This window comes from Myxocyprinus asiaticus, chromosome 24 (assembly GCF_019703515.2).
Source record: "Myxocyprinus asiaticus isolate MX2 ecotype Aquarium Trade chromosome 24, UBuf_Myxa_2, whole genome shotgun sequence".
NCBI lineage: Eukaryota > Metazoa > Chordata > Actinopteri > Cypriniformes > Catostomidae > Myxocyprinus > Myxocyprinus asiaticus.
This window is the reverse complement of record NC_059367.1, coordinates 31,353,073-31,375,623: the sequence shown is the minus strand read 5'-3', so window position 1 is coordinate 31,375,623 and position 22,551 is coordinate 31,353,073. Positions and strand designations below refer to the sequence as shown.

Here is a 22,551-nt window from a genome sequence, read left to right as displayed (position 1 = left end):
TTTATTTTGGTATTGTTCGTATGTTGCTTCTTTTTGGTCCAATATAGTGAAATGGCTTGCTGCTTTTGAAAGTAAAATTCCATTCAATTCATTTACAATAATTGGGGTGAACATACAGACAATATATAGCTCTGGCAAACATTAAGAGAACACTGCAAAATTATCAGTTTCTCTGGATTTACTATTTATAGGTATGTCTTTAAGTGAAATGAACATTTTTGTTTTATTTCATAAACTACTGACAACATCTCTCCCAAATTCCAAATAAAAATACAGTCATTTAGAGCATTTATTTGCAGAAAATGACAATTGATCAAAATAACAAAAAAGATGCAGTGTTTTCAGACCTCGAATAATGCAAAAAAAATAAAAATAAAATAAAATTTAAATAATTGTTCATTTTTAAACAACACAATACTAATGTTTTAACTTAGGAAGAGTTCAGAAATCAATATTTAGTGGAATAACCCTGATTTTCAATCACAGCTTTCATGCGTCTTGGAATGCTCTCCACCAGTCTTTCACATTGCTGCTGGGTGACTATCAAAATCAGAATCAGAATGAGTTTATTGCCAAGTGTTCTCACGTACACAAGGAATTTGTTTTGGTGATAGGAGAAACAAGTGCACACAGAACATTACAGTGAGACACAGAATATAAAACAAGGTAAGAGTGTAAATAGACATACAAAAAATAGGATATATAACATAGAATGGCATATATGCATGTGCAAGTGGTAATGTATGTGCAAGGTAGGGGTATGTACAGTTATTTAATTAAATTTGTGAAGAGATATTTTATGCCACACCTGGTGCAAAAATTCAAGCAGCTCGGCTTTGTTTGATCATCACCGATCCTCCACCTGGTTGTGTAATGGTTAGACGGAGACCTGGAGAGGCCTTTAAGCCAGTGTCTCGCACCCACTGTGAAATTTGGTGGAGGATCGGTGATGATCTGGGGGTGCTTCAGCAAGGCTGGAATCAGGCAGATTCGTCTTTGTGAATGACACATGAATCAAGCCACATACAAGGTTATCCTGGAAGAAAACTTGCTTCCTTCTGCTCTGACAATGTTCCCCAACTCTGAGGATTGTTTTTTTCCAGCAGAACAATGCTCCACCTCACACAGTCAGGTCAATCAAGGTGTGGATGGAGGACCACCAGATCAAGACCCTGTCATGGTCAGCCCAATCTCCAGACATGAACCCGATTGAAAACCTCTGGAATGTGATCAAGCGGAAGGCGGATGGCCACAAGTCATCAAACAAGGCTGAGCTGCTTGAATTTTTGCACCCGGAGTGGCAAAAAGTCACCCAACAGCAATGTGAAAGACTGGTAGAGAGCATGCCAAGACTCATGAAATCTGTGGTTGAAAATCAAGGGTTATTCCACCAAATATTGATTTCTGAACTCTTCCTAAATTAAAACATTAGTATTGTGTTTAAAAATGAATATGAACTTTTTTTTTTCTTTTTTTTTTTTTGGCATTATTCGAGGTCTGAAAACACTGCATCTATTTTGTTATTTTGACCAATTGTCATTTTCTGCAAATAAATGCTCTAAATTACAATATTTTTATTTGGAATTTGGGAGAAATGTTGTCAGTACTTTATAAAATAAAACAAAAATGTTCATTTTACTCAAACACATACCTATAAATAGTAAATCCAGAGAAACTTTTTTCCAGAGCTGTATATATATATTGAATTCTAGTATTATTTTGTATCAGTAAAACTATTTATAGTTAAGTTTTAACTATACCTGCATACTATTACATGTTAGAGTTCAAACTGGTAGAGAAGATTTTTTTTTGAAGATTAATTGATTTTCATTGTGCTGTAATATATTAAAATTATTTTTTATATATATAAATTAGAATTAAATTTAAGCCTCAATGCATATTATATATGTATCTGTTGTGCCTTTATGCTATAGCTTAAAGTGATTTTTTATTTTATTTTTATCTTGGAAGAAAGATGAATAGTGGTCTAAGAATTATATTATGTAATGTGTGTGTGTCTGCTTATGTATATTTTTTCTAGTCTTACTGTGTTTTTTTGTGATACTGTTTATGATATATTTATTTTCTTTTTTGTATGTGCAATGTGATATTAATTTATTAATAAAAAAATAAAAAAATATCATGGTACTAAATTATTACCATAGTCATATACCGTGGTATTTACATCGCATTATTAACATACTTCAAAACGTACTTTGGTACGTATTTTTGGTAGTGGTATGAGAGATACAGTGAGGAAAAAGATTTTGGTAAATATATGACAAGTGGTCAATGAAAACTAGTGACATTTAGATCAAAATAATACTGATTGTTTCAGATTCAATGCTGACTCATGTACAACATGCCTGGTAAGCCAGAAAGGGTCTTTGAATTGTATATGCATGTTTGTGTGTTTTGGTATGATAGAAATAATTCACAGAGGCCTTGTAAAGGTTTCATTTTGCAGCAATTTAATGGTGTTTATGTTCATGTATGTTCTGGAAAATTCAGTTTGGGGAACTTTCATGACCCAAGAAGTTTTGAAATTCTTGCTGTCTTGTGTTTGAGTATGTGCAGTACTTCTGTTATTGGGTGTGTTTGAACCTTTTTTTAGCAGATGAAAATAACAAGCTAAATTCAAGTCTGGAACACACACGCACTCTCTCTTTACACAGGTGTCTGAGATCTTTTTTTCATGAATTCATATTTGGCTCCAGCTGTGTAGAATCTGTTTACTGTCACGGCTCATATGGCAAGTCTAAGGGGTCAAACAATGCCTGTTTCCAAGGACGAGAATGCATTTTATTTTGATGGGCCACTGCAGAAAATCTAGCCATTAAAGAAACAGCAACTAGCCAATTTGAAATAGTGATATCCATTACAATGGAAGACACAACCGATACACACACATGATGTTGATGATCCTGTTACACAATGTCAAAACCAAAGTAAAGTGATTTGTTGAATATGTTTATCCTTTACAACTCCCAGTGACCACACCCAGAGAAGACCAAACCAGTCAATGTGTGAATTCAGATCAGACAAAGATTGAAGTGGCCCCTCCATTCAAGTGTTGACAAAAGCCAACTAAACTTGTTTGCATTAACTTTCATCCAATCGATTTCAAGAGGCGTAGTTTTCCAAGTAACAATAAAGCAACGTTTGAGAATCCCATTGTGTCCAGTATGTTCGTCTAGTAAAATATACTAAAGCATCATTAAGTAGGAAAAATACACCATACTGTAGAGCAGTGTTTCTCATCTGGTGCGTTTCAACGCAAAAATGGGTTGTATAAGGGTGATTCTCACAAAACTTGTCAAGAAAATGTCCTGGGCCTATTTTATTCCGAAATCAAAAGAAAGAAAGAAGAAATGGTATTTTTCATATAGAAAATGAAGCCTATTTTGGGGGCCATTATGATTTTTACATTGTGAAATTATTTTCATGACAGCTACTAACATTTTACACCCACAATTCTCATTACCACAATGCAAAAGAATTGCATATATTTTACATTGAAAAGCATTTATACATAATAGTAGTACTCCCTTGGTACCGCCTTTCAATTTTGCACATTTTTTAATTTTAAAAATAATTGCACAGCAGCAACTCTTTTACTGTAATACCGTAAAAGATGATTCTGTTACAGAAATGAAAATCATCATTGAAATCATTGTGAATAGTAAATATAAAACATTCGGATGCGTTACGGTAATGAGAACTGGGAGAGTAAAATGTGCTTAAAGCTGAAGTATGTAACTTTTTCAGTGTTAAAATACTTTAATTCCAACTTAATATGCAGATACAATTAGAAGTAAGCTATTCATAGGTTAATTTTCTCGAAAACACTGTGTTTACACAGTGAACACTATAAAAATTCCTGTTTGTTTTGAGAAACCCGTTTAGGGCTATTTGTACATTCAATCAACAGCCAATGAGGGGGCGTATTCAGAAAGCTGTTTTGAAAACATTGTTTATTTTTGCAATTCCATTCGGTGGCGCTAATAACAAAGTGACAATGCAAAAATTTTAATGGTTCTAAATGTAGGATTCATTTTTATTATGCAATTTTTTTTATTTTATATGTTTTATTAATTTGGGGTTTAAATATGACCAAGAGATTGTGTTTACAGGTTTCGTGAGAATCACTCATACATCTGTCAGACAGGGTTACAGACAGCAGGAAATAAAGCTAACAATGCACATAATAAAATGCAACTTATCATAAAATCATGCATAATTAGGATTGCAAAATTAATAGAATTATCAACTTTTGGGGGGAGGAAAAAAAGCTGCTCATATATTTTGTAGTCAAAGGCTATGCATCCAGTCAAACAGATGTTTGAACTGATTAAACAGATGCTGATTACACAGATGCCAGCTGCATGACATGTCCTCATCCTTGAAAACCATAATATAACTAAATGTTAATATTTGAACAAGGATATTTTTATTTACTTCTGTGGGTCGCCACATGGTCCTAACGCAAGTTGAAACACATTGGCCTCTATGAATGATGCTTGCATGCAATCCGTGTGTGTATACGTGTCTCTCTGTGTGTGATAAGACAAGGAGGGGTGAGTCTCTGACTGCCCTGAGAACATGCATGTCTTCCTCTCATTTTGTGCTTCTTAATTGATTAAAAATGCTGTTTCCCCAGGATGCTACAACTAGGTCAGGATCTGACCATTTGAGGTTAATGTGCAAGAAATGCACACAATGCACTTTTGCAATTATACTATTTTCAGAATTCTACCACCCACAATACAAAAAATTAAGCATGCAGTGTTAAAAGTGTAATAACTATTACAACATGTTAGATTGAACACAAGGAGCATGTAAAAGATGCAATGTTCATTCACTCTGAAGGTCATACTTAACAAATTAATAAACAAATGGACGTGAAATGTTAATCTGAGTTTAAATTAGTTTAATATGTGAGAAGAAAGACACAGTGGAGTGCTACAGGAAAGAAGAAACTAGCACATCAGTCATTATAAAAAACTTATTTGATTATCATATTTGATTACCATATTCATGCACCATGGTATTTACATGGTAGGCTACTTAATAACCTCCTGAGACCCGAGCGTGACTGCTGTGTGCATTTTCCATTTCCCTTTTTGATTTGTTACTAGTAGCACCTAATAAACATGCCAAAAATAAATAAATAAATAAATACAATTCTAGAGCAAATAGTTCTCCTAAAAATGTATGTCCACATATGTGGACAGTGGGACTAAGTTGTGAATTTTTTTTTAAATAATACCAAGCTATAGAAAGTCTGATTTTTTAAATCAAATACTTTATTATGTTTCCAGGAGTGTTGATTATTCATGTTTTTGATACACATTACACAATGTTCAGACATTACATCAGAAATTAGCATAATTCTGATTCAAAGTAATGGCCAGCATCATCCAATCACTGCCAACCATGTTAAAAAAACAACAAAAAAAAAAAAAAACATTTACATTATAAATCCTGAATACCATTGTCCCATGTCTGCCAAACATGTTGAGGTGGTCCAAACATCATCTGCAGCCTGAAACTGAACTTTTGACGTGATTTTAGGAGTGAATGCACTTGGCTGCATAGGAAAGCCGATGCTCCCTTGCTCCCTATTTAGTGAATGACTTAACCTCCAGTGTGCTGTCTGTCTGCACTGATCTCAGAACAGTTCAAAATGCACCTTATTTTCATCCTAACTCTCCTAAATTCTCTGAAAGCAACATTTTTCAGCTTTTGGATGAACCCATTGATTCTCAATGCGATAATGCACAGTAAATGTTTAAAAATGTTAATGAATAGAACCGTATTGTACAGTGATAACAAAATAAAATATAACAGAATTTATATTAAAATGAAGCGAAATGACCCACTGATTTGTTAATGTTAAAAGTTATTCAAAACAACTAACATGTTTTTTCAACTTTGAGGGAATAATGTCCCAAAATCCACATATGTGTACATCATGTTTATCAGCATGCTCACGAGAAAATTAATGCATTTTTTAAAGTGGCATATCAAATGAAACTAGACACGTTATTCTTTACACCCAAACAGGTTTCAATGAAAAAACCTAGAGGTTTCTTCCCAGAGGCACATTTGTTGGCACTGTGCCCATAGAAGCGCTTCACGGAAACTGATGGCATGCTGTTGTGTCGACAGACAGACTCGGTGCAACAGACATTTAACCCTTAAATGACAGTCTTGTGAACAGTATTCAGCTGGTTTAAATAAACTAAAATTATGCGTTATGTATAGCGAAGTCAAAATACAATGTCCACACATGTGGATGTGGTGTCGCACAAGGTTAAATGAAAGAGGTACGCTACATTGCGAAATAATATTAAACTTAAAACATTATAGTCCCCGAATACATAAATCAGGCGTATGTGGTATCATTTGAAAGCTTAGAATCTGCTGAACATTTCATAGGACACCATCTTTTGACTTTATGTTACATAAAATAACAAAATAAGAGCTGAAAACATCTGTGTCGCAGATAAGCGCCACCTAGAGGAAATGTGTTAGAAATATTAAAATGAGTATAATAGCACTTATATAGACAAATCATATATCAAATGAAAGCTATCATTCTCAGGAATATGACTATACAGTTTATTTTGTTGCCCTAATACCACATTTTGAAAGATTTTCAAAAGAATTACAAATTATTGACATTTGGGACAAAACTAAATAATATGAGGGCTATCAGAGACATGAAACTGGCACACTGTAGGAGATTGGTTGCCAGGTTGTTATACCTATGTTTAGCAGTTATTTTTTAAGTAATAAGTTACAAGAGGCTGTGCTATATTGTGAATATAGTCACGGCTTAGGCGGGCGTGGTTAGGTATAACATGAAGCAGATTTGTATTTTTAAGTAAAATCAATAAATACCATCCTTCAGAAGATTTCCACAGTTTTCCTGACCAACCACTGGGTGGCACTATGATGATTCTGCTTGCAGCTGGACTGTTTTCCGGTTCCGGTCTCCATAAGAAACAATGTAAAAACTACAGAAATGAGCGATCCAGACAGAGAACAACAACCATTTGAAGTGTTAGATGCTGTAAAAATTAGTTCAGGCTCAACTTGTGCAGTTGTCATAAAAAACTCAAAGTAGTTAATGATCACAACGTAATTAACCTCAGCCATAGCTTTATGTCATCTACCCACTGGGGTGAGGCACTGTCAAAAGACAGTCATCACGATTCTGTGAAGTATCAGCACTCGCCACGTGTTTTTATTTGGCATTTTTTGCAAATTTAATATGCTTACACTGGAGACTATGCAACAAGAACAACGATCAGCTATGCAGTGATACAAATAGCAGCTTGGTGAAATAGCTGTTGACTAATCAGCATCCAGGACTGTAACTATACCTTTTATTAACAACATTATTTGAGCACAGAATGCCACAAATGACCAATCAGTGTCAAGGATTTCAGAGAGCTGTGAATTAAAAAGTGAAAACCAGTCTCTCTCTCTCTCTCTCTGTTTGTCTCTCTCATGGCTGAGAGATGTGCTTGCATCCGTTGGTGATTTTGGCGGGAGGATGTAGTGTGTTTATATAAGTGTGTGTATGTGTTAGTGCCCAGCTGGACTGGCAGTGACAGCAGAATCATTTAGCTTTCTAACGGGCAGCCAGGAATGGCCAGCCAACAATGCCATCCTCTCACGAGCACCTAAACGGCCTCTTTGTAGCTCCAGGGGAAGGATGAGTCCTTTCTGTATCCAGATCCGGCCTTACACACTCCAACACACACTCACGTACAGGTGTTCAAACAGACAAAATGTATGCTATTGCATTGCTTTCTTAGGATCCCTTCGATCACTGTCAAACATTATGTCAACTCCTCTATTCTCTGGATAAACAGGCTGGAATGACATTTTAAGCGAATGTGTGAATTTATCTTTTTGTGGTCTACACCAAAGGTGAAACATGCTGGTCAAACTAACAGAAAGGTTGGTTAAATTGAATCCAATTGCAGACACACAAAACTCTTTTCAAAGTCAGCTGTGTCCAGCACGGATGGTTTAAAAATGACCCTCCAGTTCTCACCTCTGTTTCTTCATCTGTCACCTAGCAGACATCTCTTTCCCATCACACAAACACAAATAGACACCCACTTTTGTCTCATCTGGCCATTGCTGTGAATTATCTGCCTGTAACAACAAACCACCATTCCCTACTTCCTCCTGACAGGTGCCCCCAGTGAAAAGACCTCCAGTGTGAGAGATACATGGCACCCCATCAAAGCTTCAGAGTGAGGGGAAGTGTGTGTGTGTGTGAGAGAGAGAGAGAGAGACAGAGAGAGAGAAAGAGAGAGAGATGATCTCTCAAGATCTTGGGAAGCAAAGCAGCATACCAACATAGTCACGGTTAAGTTAACAGAGACATCACTGATCAGCCTGAGCATCTATATGCAACAATGAAGTGCTCATGAACCCAAACTCACCTGCATTTCCAACAGCAAGATACCAAAATATACAGATAAGACAACCAAAGCACAATTTTAATATCTTTAGTATAAGTGCACTGAGTAATAACAGGCATTCTTTTATATTGTGCCTTAATAAACCAACCCTCATTTCCACACCAAGCAGATATTTAAAGGGATAGTTCACCCAAAAATGAAAATTCTCTCATCATTTACTCACCCTTTGCCAACACAAATGAAGATTTTTAGAACAATATCTCAGCTCTGTAGGTCCATACAGTGCAAATGAATGGTGACCAGAACTTTAAAGCTCCAAAAGCATATAAAGGCCACATTAATCAAATTGAATCCAGTGGTTGAATCCATACCTTCAGAAGTGATATAAGTGTGGGTGAGAAACAGATCAATATTTAAGTACTTTTTTACTATAAATCTCGACTTTCACTTTCAAAATGTGAAAGTGGAGATTTATGGTTAAAAAAAAAAAAAGGGACTTAAATATTGATCTGTTTCTCACCCAAAGTGATCGTTTCACTTTAGAAGACATTCATTTAACCACTGGAGTCTTATGGGTTACTTTTATGGTGCCTTTATGTGTTTCTTGGAGCTTCAAAGTTCTGGTCAACATTCACGTGCATTTTATGGTCCTACAGAGCTGAGATATTCGTCTAAAATCTGTATTTGTGTTCACAGAAGAAAGTAAGTCATACACTTCTGGTAAGGCATGAGGGTGAGTAAATTAAGAGATTTTTTTTTGGGTGAACTACCCCTTTAATAAGGCAACAATATCTGCTTATTCTTCGTCAGCAGTACAAGGTAATCGTTGGAAACACAAGCTGTACACTATTTACATGTGTATAGGCAGTTGGAGGGGTTATAGCTATCAATTAAATTTCATGACAGAATTTTTGCAGCTTTTAAAATTATCCATAGTTCAAACATCTAATAAGGTACGGAGATCTTCTGAAGGTCTTGCCCTTTATGAGCCTCATCAACACCGCCCTCTGCAGACATAAGAAATATATTACAATTTAACCAGTCAAAACACTCCCCTTCCATTGAATGTATTGATACACAACATACAATATCATAATGCATTTAATGTATGTCGAGAGTAAATCTTATATTACTGGTTTCCTGGAGATGCAACGCCGGAGAGAGATGACAATAAACTCCTAATATGACTTTGCACAATAAAACTGAAAGTATAAGAATGAAGCCATCCCTGAAATCCGCAGAGATGCATTTAGTATCTTTTAGTGCATGCAGTAAATAAAATACACGGAGTTAAAATAGGAGAATTAGGTTTAGGTTTAGAATTAGGCCCATAATACCTGACGTACTGAAGAACTCATTCTACCCTCATTCATTCTTTCTACTGAGTTTAATCAGACTGAAGGTCTGCAATATGGCATTAAAATACTACATAATGTATAATTTCTGTGCCAATGCAATTTTTGTATAATATCATGTGTAATAATCAAGGAGCTCAAAAATACTGGTCATAATACCATTAGTGCCATTCTTAAGTTTAGTTCTCTCAGGTTCTGCTCAGGTATCCACTCAAAAGTTTTTATGCACAATAATACAAACTCAACTTTTTGATAAGCCTTTGGACATTTTATTTAGTAAATCATTACATTCAATATGACAAGTAGGCATATCATAAACTTTTTGAATAAACCAGCAAAAATGTCTTCTCCCAGATGACATGGCATCTAATAAAATCAAGAAAAATGACAATCAAATCATTAAACCTCCCTTAATTGGGATATGTTGCTTTGAAATTTCAAAATACAAAAGACTCCTTTTTAGGAAATTTGCATTCCCATTAAAGGAAAATGACTTTTACAGATGCAATTCAAAGACCTCCTCACTTGGTAATTAGCACTGAAACTAAAATCCCAAGAACAACAGTTCAACGAAATATTAAAATGCTTCCAGCTTCAGAAATTTTGCATGGTACCTTTAGCTATTTGTAATGTATATTTTGTTTATACTGACTGTGTATTGCTTGTGATTCAACCAATTTTCTTAACCATATATATATATATATATATATATATATATATATATATATATATATATATACACACACACACACACACACACACACAGTATATATATATTGCCCAAGTTTATAGTGACAGATTATAAGTTTAAAATAATCAAATGCATTAGAAAACACACCATGCTTTCTATGAAGTCTTTGCAAATTATAAAAATATACAAGTGTTCTTACCTTTTTTAGATTATATTTATCATCCATTTTATGATACACAATTTTGCATTATCAGTTCATGTTATTTAACTATAAGACCATAAAAATTGACTTTTCAATGATATAATCAAACATACACTTCTGTATTGTTCAATGTAAAGTTTGAATTAAAAAAATAAACATTATAAAGCAACTACAGTAACAGCACAAGATATAAGATATTTACACAGAATATACACACAATTTGAAACAAACAAATCATTTTCTGAATAAGTTGGAAATAAAAGACATTACTCTTAATACAAGTCTAAGTTTGTAAACGAATTATACCGGTTTAATTTCCAGTTGACCAACATTTTTAAAAGCCTCTTCACAGCAAAAGGCCACTTTAAAATAGCTCTCAAATTGCTTGATCCATATTTTGTATTCACACTCAAAACATGCAAAACAGAAAAAAGAAAATGAACAACAGCACATAACAAACTGAAATGATGCCACCTGCAACCCTCTGTTTGGCTGAATCACAAAATGTCATTTGTAAAGATTCATCTTTTAAGACATCTTTTGTGATTGGCCAATCACAGCAAGTAGGTAGAGCTGCAGGCCAGAGATCTCCAAATGGGGGCGGAATCTCTGGAATAGGGTGGAGTTACTCCAAAAGGGGGCGGGGTTACTCCAAAAGTGGGTTGCACCAACTCCAAAAGGAGGCGTCACTTCCACTTTGGTAAAGATTAGGGAAAGGATTAGGTTAGGGGCTCCCTATATCTTTAATGGTGATTTGGAGCTCACGTCCCTTTTTGGAGCTCTGCCTGCAGCTATACCCTTCTTAATCACAGTGGACAACAGAAACACGAGGCTTATGAATATCTCTTTGGCACTTTCAAGTTGTGAAAAAACTAAAAAGCATTAAGTATTAAAAGAAGGTCATTGCCATGGTAATAACATTTCAACTTCAAAGACATTTCAACTAGATGTAGGCCGATATATCGGTTTTACCGATTAATTGGTGCCGATAGTTGCTTTTTGGAACTATCGGTTATCTGCAAAAATCTATACTGATATTTATTTATTTTTTTATTCCTACATGTTCCTCCGTGGTCTGCGCTGGAGGGTTCTACACTAAAAACGGATTGGTTTTACAGTATAACAACGACCTCTAGAGGTGAAATTAAACTATCACTGACATCTCGTGGGGATTTGCTGTATCTAAACCTTTCATTATTGACAAGATTCCTCCATATTTTTATCCTCACTTCAGTGCCTATTTTGTTATTGTGATTAGATAAATCAAGTGTTCTGAATTAAAGCAAGGGCATGCAAAGAAAAATGCAAGAAACGTGCCACGCAGCACATGCATTGCATCTCCAACTTTTTTTGTGAATAATAATAATTTATTAAAAAAAACTAATCTGGTGATGCATAAAATCCTTAATCTGGTGAATATAGGCTATAAAAACCTAATTTGGTAAATACTTAAATACAAAGCACTGTAACGGAGCCAAGCCTCTGTCATTTCAAAATAAGTGTGTATTCCGGGCTTGTTTATAGTTAAATGTCCCGTGTTATGCGCAATATCGTATTTTTTTCTGATAATTATTGGTATTTTGGTTGCACAATAGTCTGCATGTGAAATTTTTTTCATTTCGGACTATCAGCAGATTAAACGGTATCGGCCTTTTCCACCACCTTAGTTATCGTATCGGAAAAATCTACTATCAGTCGATCTCTAATTTCAACTAATTTTTTAATGAATTTCTCAGCATTGGACAATATATTTAGACTCATTTCATGTTTTTCTATTGGACACAATTTAATTAAACTATTTATTTACATAATACTGAAAAATGTGCTTTGTTTACTGCGTATTTGGGTTTTATAATTATATTATAATAATGAAGAAAGAAGGTGCAATTTATTAAATGACATTAAGACATTCAGTCAACCAGCTCTGTCTATTATGCTGACAGCACTGTTCAGCCAACTACCTACTCTGTAAGAAAAAGACCGAAAAATGCAGTTATATACACTTTCTGTTTTCCAGTAGGAAGCATCCTATAAAAAGCACTGAGAGTAAATGAATCATCTGTGGGTAAGTCCACAATAGACAGTCAAAAGCAGTGTGGGAGGATCTATACAGTATAACATAACATTCTTTTGTCATGATGAAACTGAATCAATACACTGATGCCAAGCATTATTATGATTATTCTTCCATTTCAAGCCTCTGACCTTATCATTTGTAACAAAAACAATGTTAATTGCTCTAAAAGTACTGTAAAACATTGTGGCACAAATTTTTTTAAATCAAGCTTGTATGTTCACTTTAGTCTTTGCAGAAAACAAGCTATGATCTTGCTGTAGTCAAATAAAAAATTTGAGCAAGATGCAACATATAAAAATATTTGATATACTGAAACAAAACAAAAACACACACACACACACACACACATTGAATTATGTATCATGCTGTGACCAAAATATTGTGAAACTATCGTATTGTATTGCAGAATCCCGTTTGACAGTCCTTATCATAGAGAAGTATTTAGTGTGAGAACAAGGACTCATCTAAAAAGTGCTTACATTAGGCAAAATGTGCTGAAGAAGACTGCATATTGGAGGCATCTCCCCTGTGATCCAGCTCGTTCTGCAGCCGTGTGATGTTGGACAGAGCCTCCAACTCCTGGAACTGCCGGTCTGTTTTGTGGCTGACCAGTGAACGGTAGAAATGCACTGCGAAAACAATAAACACCAGGCCAAAGGGCACCATGATGGTGGTGGAAGCGATTGCAGCAGCTTCTCCTGGGCTGATACCTGGAGGTTCTGTGGGTTCATTAGGCTCTGGCTTTTTATTCTTCAAAGGGAGGAACTTCACCCAGCAGAGAAGGACCACCTCTGCAAGGAAGAGGAGAGTACCAATGACGGTAGAGAAGGCCCAGGCCAGCTCGATGTGGCGATGCATTCGCTCGTGTGGTGATTCTTTTATGGAGTTAAGGTTGTGGACGTTGCTGACAGCCTCCAGGTTGGGCAGAATGCAGGTGCTGATCATCAAGGCAAAGAGATGGACAGCTACCAGCACTGTCGTGCAGGCGCTGAAGGCAATTAATAAGCCAGGAGGGTACTTGTGATCTTCTTCCAATTGGACCTCTACCATTGCCACCTGAAAACACATTAGGCGTTACCATAGGAGCACATGAGCCATACTGGGTGGATGGTCTCAGCCTGGTCTACATGATTCGATGATGGGCCCTTTTCACATTTCTGTGTTTGGTACACTTTTATAGCGGTGAATGGGAGACCACAGCAACTTTGGTCTTGGTTCATTTTGCATTTACACTGTTGCTGTTGGATAGCCAACCTGAATATCACTGTACATAACAGATAACAGATTGTATTAGATTTGCACTACCCATGTGTATGTATGTATGTATGTGTGTGTATGTACGTATGTGTATAATTAGTTTTATTTTTTATTATTATCTATGTCTTGCTGCTGTTTTTGTATTGTTGTGTACTGGAAGCTCCTGTCACCAAGACAAATTCCTTGTATGTGTAAGCATACTTGGCAATAAAGCTCAATCTGATTCTGATAACTTTTATATTATAGAATTTATTTATTTATTTATTTATTTTAGATTCTGTGTTTCTTTATTCATCTCGGGTGTGACACAGGGCTCCGTGTCACTGCATGTCATTAACACTGCGCGTATGAACCCACAATGACAAATAACATTTGCAATAAAAAAAAATATGAAACCAGAGCACTTCCGTTCACTAAAATCCTCATTTATATTTTCGTGCAAATCTCCACAGACAGCGCATGCATCACAGCGCTTCAAGACCGGTTCTGAAATGCACCGTTCATTCCCTTATTTGGACAGTAAAATGTGATTGGAAAGTGCAAAATAATCGTGGTTATCTCAAATACCTGCAATCTGACGATTATTTCATAATCACAACAGGACTAGCAAGGGTAATATATATTATATATATAAAAATTTACCCTAAATAATTTTTAAAAAAAATAAATATAAGTGGAAACGCGTCATTACAGTCTATGAAAAGGGTCCATTGGATATGCACTTTAAATATGGCACAATAAATATGTCGGCACAAGGGTTTAATGTAGAATTTGACATTAAGCCATTTTTGTAAGGGTTCTTCATATTTTCATCTCTTCTGAATTTACAACCCCTTTTTTTAAACCTGTTTTTGTCTCATATTTGTATCTGTAAATACGTTAAATATTTTACTTGAATAAAATAATGTGAACAAAGTGATTTTCATCTGTTCCGGAGTGAGACGTTACTTTTAAATGCTTGTAACCGGTTATAACCGGTTATAATGTTCCATTAATTTTTTTTACGAAACTAAAGGAGGTAAAAAGTAAATTTTTCAGTTGTTTCCAAGTCTTCACTGAATTTTTGTTAGATATGATGCATTAACACAGATTTGATGCTGCCAGACTTTGACTGAGAAGCAGATCTGTAATTAAAATTGTACTTAACTGTTAATTAACTGTATGCTATTATGATTTCTGTGCTAATAAATCCAACACACAGGAAAAAAATTAATTGCTAAATTTATCTTATTTTGGTGAGGCAAGCAGCTTATTTTGGGCTTGTTTTTCCAGACCATGTTGCTTGTTTCTCTTGCGAGATCTGGCAACACTGCAATTAGTCATTTTAATAAGAACGTTATTAACCGTACTTTTATTTTGTTCTAACCAGTAACCATTTGGAAAGGAGGCTGCGGAACTTCTGAAGCTGGAACGAAAAAATACTGTTTTTGCTCAGAACGAACCGAAATGAAAAACATTTAGGTTTTAGTTCCTGGCTAATACCCAATTTAAAAGCAAAGTATGTTAACCAAACACAATGGGCCTCATCTACTTACTGTGTATACACTCAAAATATTTGAACCTATTTTTAAGATTTACACATTTCAATTTCATAACTAAATTTCATCAAAACAAACTGAGTAATTTTTAACTAAATTTAATTATTAAAACTTTAGCTATTTTGTTTTTAAATTAATTTAGTAAAAGATTACTAAATTCAATTTGATAAAATTTAGTTCTGAAATTGAAATGCGTAGATCTTAAAAAACAATTATGCACACACACATATGCATAAAATCTATGTGCAAAGTTTTTACAAAGAAATCATGATTCACCAACAAGTTCGCACTTTAATATGTAATTTTCTGTAAAATTTAGAACCAACTGAAACCACGTGTACTGACACATATCACAGACTCCCAAAGCATTAAAACACTGATATATACATATATATATACACACACACACACACACACACACACACACACACTGTACCGCATATCATTATTTGGAATTGAATAAATAAGTGACCCTATAATAAGTTTGACTTATTTCAGAGCAACAAAAGGATTTGTGTTATAGCTCCATCTGAGGTTCTGCATAAAATTGCAGGTGATCACGTATTATCTAGGTCATTTCAAATGTGTTTCAGCTGATTTTGAGAATGACACTTGGCATTGTGAGCGTTTGTAGTAGGGATTTCTGTGGATAGTCAACATTTTGGTTAACCTCTCGAGACACTTGTATTCGAATACCAAAATCCCTATTCGTTCATTCTACATGTGCAACAGGGGTCTTCAACCTGATCTGAGCCCGACGGAAAACGAAAAACCATTGGGTTTTTGGGCCAGGTTCTGGTGAGTTTTTCTGGTAAGTCTATGGTGAGTTAGGGGCTGTTCACACGTGTTTCTGCGTGTGTCTGTGCTGTTTTCCCAATTATTTTTCTATCTAAACATGCGCTGGACGAATGTCTTTGACCACATCTCACTTTTTTCAGCGTCTCGCGCAGGAGCACCGCAGTTTTTGGAGTATAAGTCTCTGCTTACAATAATGGGTGTTTCCCAATCTGTGGCTGTTTTAAAACCGGGATAGGTATTTCTAAACTATCCAATGAAAGTAGGGAATCTCAATGTAGTAGACAAATTGTGTAAAGTGGTTGAAAAACGCCCATTGAAAACCCCCACTGACTGGGAAAAGCCCATTTTTGTTCTGCAGAGCCATAAGTCTCAATTTTTTAGACACCGTATCAAGAACTTCCATTTTTATAAATGCATCTCGAGACACCTTGTGTTTCATTCGTTGCGCTACGTCTAGCTTTTTTAGCACAGGTGTCACAAAGACTCAACGTTCTGAAGAAATTCAGGTTGTAAAGAGAACTTCATGTGACTGTTACACTGTTACACATGATTCCAGACCTGGAATACAGATTTTAACCTTGCGCTTGAAAAATGGAAAGCCAATTTTTTCCCTTTTGCTCTGGTGTGCAGACAATAATTCTACAATTTAAATGCTAAACCATAAAAAAAAAAAAATCAAAGCATCTTGAAGAGGCTAATACACCACAGCAGTGTAACTCCACATGAGAATACTAGCATTTGCTGCCTTATAGAAATGTGAACCTGCCCGGTCCGAGCACATAGTTTTATAACTTAAATTACATATTTTCAGTTGGTTAAGAATACTACGTTACAGGCAGTGACAGTTTGATTATTTTTGTTTGACTTTAATGTGAGTGATTGTATCATTTGAAGATCTATGTATTGTGCTATTTATGCTGATAGCTCACTGTGCACTTAATTCCCTGCTATTTTAATTAGTGTTTGATGCATATCCATTGCAATAAAAGTGATTTATTCCTGAGTTCCGATGAATAACTGAATAACTATTTGTGAACACTTGCAACGGAAAACTGAATATAACAAATGGTTACCGTGCACATCCCTTGTTTGCAGAAAGTGCGAATCGCTGTACAGCAGAGGTTGTGCAGAAATCCCTTATGTACAATGTATTATGTATGCAAATTAGTAACTGTGGGGAATAGGGGTGGGTAAAAATATTGATTTCCCAATGCATCGCGATCTTCATTTGAATGTTCTCGATATTGATTATTAAATCCCAAAATCGATCTTTTACTCTATGTGCAACAAGAGGAAATCACTTGCATTTGCAACCAAATTTCGATCAATGCGACTAAAATGTATATATTTGTAAACTGGGTGGTAAATGTTTAGATTTCACTCACCAGTGATTGTGTAGTATAGTGGTGAAGTATTCAGCAGTGAGATCCTTTCACTGTGTGTTGAGAGTAGAAGTTGTTCCGTATAATGTGTGTCCAAAGAGATCCACACGACCCATTTGTCACTGAATAATGTCTCTTTTAATATCCTTTCTGTTCTCTACAGTCAGTTGTTGATCAAAAACAACAAAAAAATAAACATTTAATTCTAATCACGAACAGCACGGTTGAGATAAAGCCGTTCGAGTCTCTCATTAATTTGCATTCATTTACAGATGCTCTTTACAGAAATGCCTGTTTTCTTAAAGAGACAGTACCGGTTTAGAACGTGTTAAATCAATGTAAATACTTGTAAAAAGCACAAATTATGCAATTAAACAATAAATAATATCATATTTATTGATTGAATACATCGATTTGTTCATCTTTAAAAAGCTAAAATGTGACCAAAATGATGAAAAACTAGTAAAATATAATTATATAATGTACCTAGTTAGAGGGTCCCTTGTATAATTAACAGCATTAGTTGGGAGAGAATTTCTTTTATATGTAACCAAAAGGGACATAACTTAAATATACCCATGAATCAATATCGATTCGAAAGCTTGTAAATCCAAATCGAATTGAATTGAGAAATCTGTATCAATACCCAGCCCTAGCGCATAAATATGCAATGTGCACACACATTTATTAGCGAATGAGACCCGACTAGAGGAAATTCAGAAAGTAGAGAGAAAATAAAATCACATTTATTTTGAAAAAGCATCTCGTCTCTAGTCTGGGTCAGGCCATAGAATATCATCTACAAACATCATAAGCTATGTTACTGAAGGGGAAAGGTACACCTTGGCATGCCTTATGAACTTCATATAAGACTTCCTCTTATCTTAGACCTTCTTCCTCTCCCTTTTCCTTGAGGTTCTGATTGGTGCATGAACAATTTTACTTACTAGTGTTCATGTGGTGAGAACTATGTGAAATGTTGTGATGGCATTGTGCTAGTTCTTGTGGTGCAAAATGCTAAATTTCTGTTCGAGAGTTTTGACAAGGAGGTAAACAGATCTGCAAATTGTGTGGAAGGAACAGGCCTAGTGTTCATAGTTTTGAGAAATAAGTATATCTTTTAGAAAATGGTGTGATGGAATTGGTTTAAGGGGCCGTTTACACGACAATGTTTTCAACTAAAAATGGTTTGGCTGTTCGTTTTCACAACAACGCTGTTTTGGGGCCTGAAAACGCAAACTTGGGTTGAAAATGGGTTTCAAAGTGCACGTTTTTGAAAACGATGCCATTATCGTCTCTGTGTAAACATACAAAAACATGAATTTGTGAAAACGATGACGTCATGCGCACGCATATTAGGTGTTATATAAAGAATGATGGATTGATAGGCATCAATTTGAGATGTATAATTATCAATATGAATACTGGTGTCTGTGCAAATAACAATAATCAACCATTTATTCATTTGGAGTGTTTTGTATGGAGTGTGAACATTGTACAGTAGGCAGAACCTGCAATTTGAAAATCTTGAAATGAATGTATGGATTCAGATGGGAAAAATATATTTGTATTTTAAATGTTATTTATTTATTTACTTAATTTTATTTGATGTACCTTTACCCTGCAATTCATTCACTCGCTTATGCATATAGCCTATAGACAGAGATGTGATGCCATGTACAGTATTCAATGATATGCTTAGAATATGAAAACATGAGGCAATGCATGTTAGATCCAGTGTACACAAGACCTCTCTCTCCGTCAGAAGATATCCATATATCAGAGTTCTGTCTGATATGCAAAACCAGTCAACATCAACAGCTTGTTATGTTAACTTACTCTCCTATCAGCCCAAGATTCAGCAGGGGGAATACAGGAGAAGGCAGAAGATGAAGTGATGGTAAAAATGAGCAGAGTTTATTGAATAATCTTGAGAGTTCAGTCTATAGGCATGCGCGCGAGTACTTCAAAACAATGCGCAAGACATTCAAAACTACAATGGCGGACTACAGGACTGTGTTTGTGCTGCTCAAGATTTTGAGTTTATTGACGCTTCTCCAGCATAGTAATTGTAGTAATAAAGTAACTTCATCGTCCGTCCAGACAAAATTGCTCTATGCTTTCACCATCTTAATGTTTGTATTCAGCGCTCTGTGGAAGAATGCTTATGTGCGCAGGCGCGTAGTGTTTCTTTACAAAGTGACATCGCCAACCACTGGCCTGGCCTGTATAATACAGCGTTTTTAGTCGTTTTCGCGGATCTGTGTGAACGGGGATCGTTTTAACAACGTTGTCGTCTGTACTTTTCAAAAACGCATAGGAAAAACATTTCCGTTTTTAGTACATTGTTGTCGTGTAAACAATTGAGAAAACATGTAGCCTAAAATACTTCCTGTTCATAGCTAATTAAGAAGCATTAATATTAAATTATTGTCAAGAGTTTTCATTTTGGGGTGAGCTATTCCTTTAACACTGTCAAAGGAAACGTTTCATTGTGTTTCAACAATGTTTCATTGGCATGATGGCTTAAAGATACAAGAAGTCTTCCAGTAAACGGAAACCTGTCACAGCCATGATACAGCAGCCCCTGCAAAAATGCATTATGGTAACCACAGTTGCTGGAAAATTACCATACTTATTACCATTATGGATGAGGAACCTCATATAAACATATGTATAATACTTTTCTGCCTTTTATGCATTTTTTTGCATTTATATGACAGTGGTTCCAGTGTAACTGCAGTAATAATAATTATGGTAACTTATGGTATGGTAATTTGGTGAAAACTACGTTTTTGTAAGAGGCAGAACAATTGAATTATGCTTACAAGAGAGAAGATCAATATATTTATGCTCAGAATGTCAAAAGGAGTCTTGCAGCATCTTTACTCTTTTAGAAAAGGCCTAATGTTAAATGCAACTGCAATGTTAATGTGCAAGAGTGAAATCTCAGTCCAGATCCCACTGATTACACTATATCCATGACAGGTGCCGTTAGTGCATCAAAGCGATTGACATGTCATGCGTCATGTTACAAGTGCGGCTATAAATCCAAATACCTATCATTCTTCTTCCGAGCAATGAAGGGTTCTCTTTTAAAGTAAAAATGACAAATAATCATTTTCTGGACTCACCATAGCGAAGCCGGAGAGCAGGGCGGACGTTCGGCTGGTCGCTTTGAGTTTGGCTCGACTCAAGTAAAGTTTTCTCCATGACAGAGCTTGAAGCGAGTGCTCGTTTGAACTCATTGCGCTTGTTTCAATGTAAGTTCAAAAGTTATTAAACTTGCCCGAATGTCGTCTTTATTGCCTCTCTATTACCCTAAGCACTTCAACCCAATGTGGCATACTCAGATTGTAAGACTGCTAACTTTGGTAATGACCCGGTTACTCTGAGAAACTACAAGTCGAACTACCCAGAATGCACCACTGCTTTTGATTGCTTATGTAGTGGTTTATGGGGTTTGTAGTCCAAAACATTCTTTTTCCTGCGGGTATCGACAAGTCTAGGATTTATTTATTTTTTCTTAGCTATTTTTATCGTTTCAGTTCAGATATATGTGACAATCTTAATTACAAGCTTAATTCTCCACATAAAAATGGCAGTTTATTTGCTCCAGTAACCCATCAAAACTCAAGCGTTTATGTTGTCCCCCCACAAATAATGAGTGTCTTGATATTTTATGTTTGTCTAACAGGTGCAGACTAGTTTGAACTGTTATCAGGAATGAATGACTAAGGTAATCTCTCTTCATGAACTCTGTGATGTATGTAAAATATATATTGTTTGTTTGTCAACAACTGCTGCTAACTGATTAAGAAGTCCACCACGTATCACTCATAGTTTAGGTTATTTTGCATTGTTTTGTGTACAGTTGTTACAGTTGGTGTAAGAAATGGACCCTATGTTTTATTTTTTGCAAATATATCCATTTATTTAACCTTAATTTTTGCTTAGCAACCATAACTGTGTTGTTAGTAAGACCAAATAACCAAAGGACAAACCATGGGTTTGTAACATTATAATGTACCTTGATGTAAGTATGGCTTCTTTTTAAACAAACTAGGGTATTTGTTATGATGGCAACACATTCAGATACTATAAATACAAATACAAATGAAAATCCCATTACTCCCCTGATAGATTATTAGCATGCATCCACAACATTTCCATCAAAATATTATAATTGCTACGATTAGCATTACTATTTTGGGGATTATTTTCAAAACACTGTTATCATGCAATTGTGATGTCACCCTTTCCTCGAAAGACCGACAGCATACTGCATTGTAGATATGCTTATATAATTTGTCTATGTATAGCAGTAGATTTAGAAGAGCAGATTTGCTTTGCTTTTCTTGAATAGATGTAAGTGGTTGGAAGTGTACAGAGGTTGTTTGGGAGCTTTCAGTCTGTCAATTTAGATTTTCACCTTAATATGATGTCAAAGTAAATAACAAATGTCAAATCTTACTTAAAGGAATTTTCCCAATTCAATACAAGTTCAGCTTAATGCACAGGCATAATGTTGATTACCACAAAAAAATAACTTTACACAGAAAAGGTTAGCAAGCGATTTTATAACACTTTAATCATGTTAACGCGTATTGTTTACGTCTTGTGGCTATACTTTTGAAACCGTGAGTATTTTAATGTTTACAAATTGGCCCCATTCACTTTTTTAAAAAGAAAACGTGGGGCAAGTCAATTTTTTCAGCCACAAATGCTGTAGATTGAGCTTAACTTGCATTGAACCTGGAATATTCCTTTTAAATTGAGCATTTTAGAGAAAAAAAATATTTGC

At 35.3% G+C, this 22,551-nt stretch overlaps 1 protein-coding gene across 2 annotated transcripts; it reads right to left on the bottom strand.

Annotated features, from left to right (window-relative positions):
* Positions 1-12,374: 12,374 nt before the first annotated feature.
* orai1a (ORAI calcium release-activated calcium modulator 1a) lies at positions 12,375-21,137 on the bottom strand. Of its 2 annotated transcripts, XM_051653423.1 has the most exons (3): positions 20,882-21,010; positions 17,751-17,904; positions 12,375-13,828 (listed from the first exon to the last, which is right to left on the bottom strand). In XM_051653423.1, exon 3 carries the CDS (start codon positions 13,820-13,822, stop codon positions 13,253-13,255), a length of 570 nt encoding a protein of 189 aa, XP_051509383.1. In that variant the 5' UTR covers positions 13,823-13,828; positions 17,751-17,904; positions 20,882-21,010; the 3' UTR covers positions 12,375-13,252. The 2 variants fall into 2 exon arrangements, with proteins under 2 accessions (XP_051509383.1, XP_051509382.1); XM_051653422.1 differs by lacking the exon at positions 17,751-17,904 and having other exon boundaries at positions 20,882-21,137.
* Between the last annotated feature and the right edge of the window lie 1,414 nt (positions 21,138-22,551).

Excerpts from the sequence above, each read along its gene's own strand:
- orai1a (XM_051653422.1), bottom strand. The coding sequence starts at position 20,995 with ATGAGTTCAAACGAGCACTCGCTTCAAGCTCTGTCATGGAGAAAACTT. Across the intron at positions 13,829-20,881 it reads TGCTCTCCGGCTTCGCTATG|GTGGCAATGGTAGAGGTCCA; the intron begins GTGAGTCCAGAA and ends ATGTGTTTTCAG.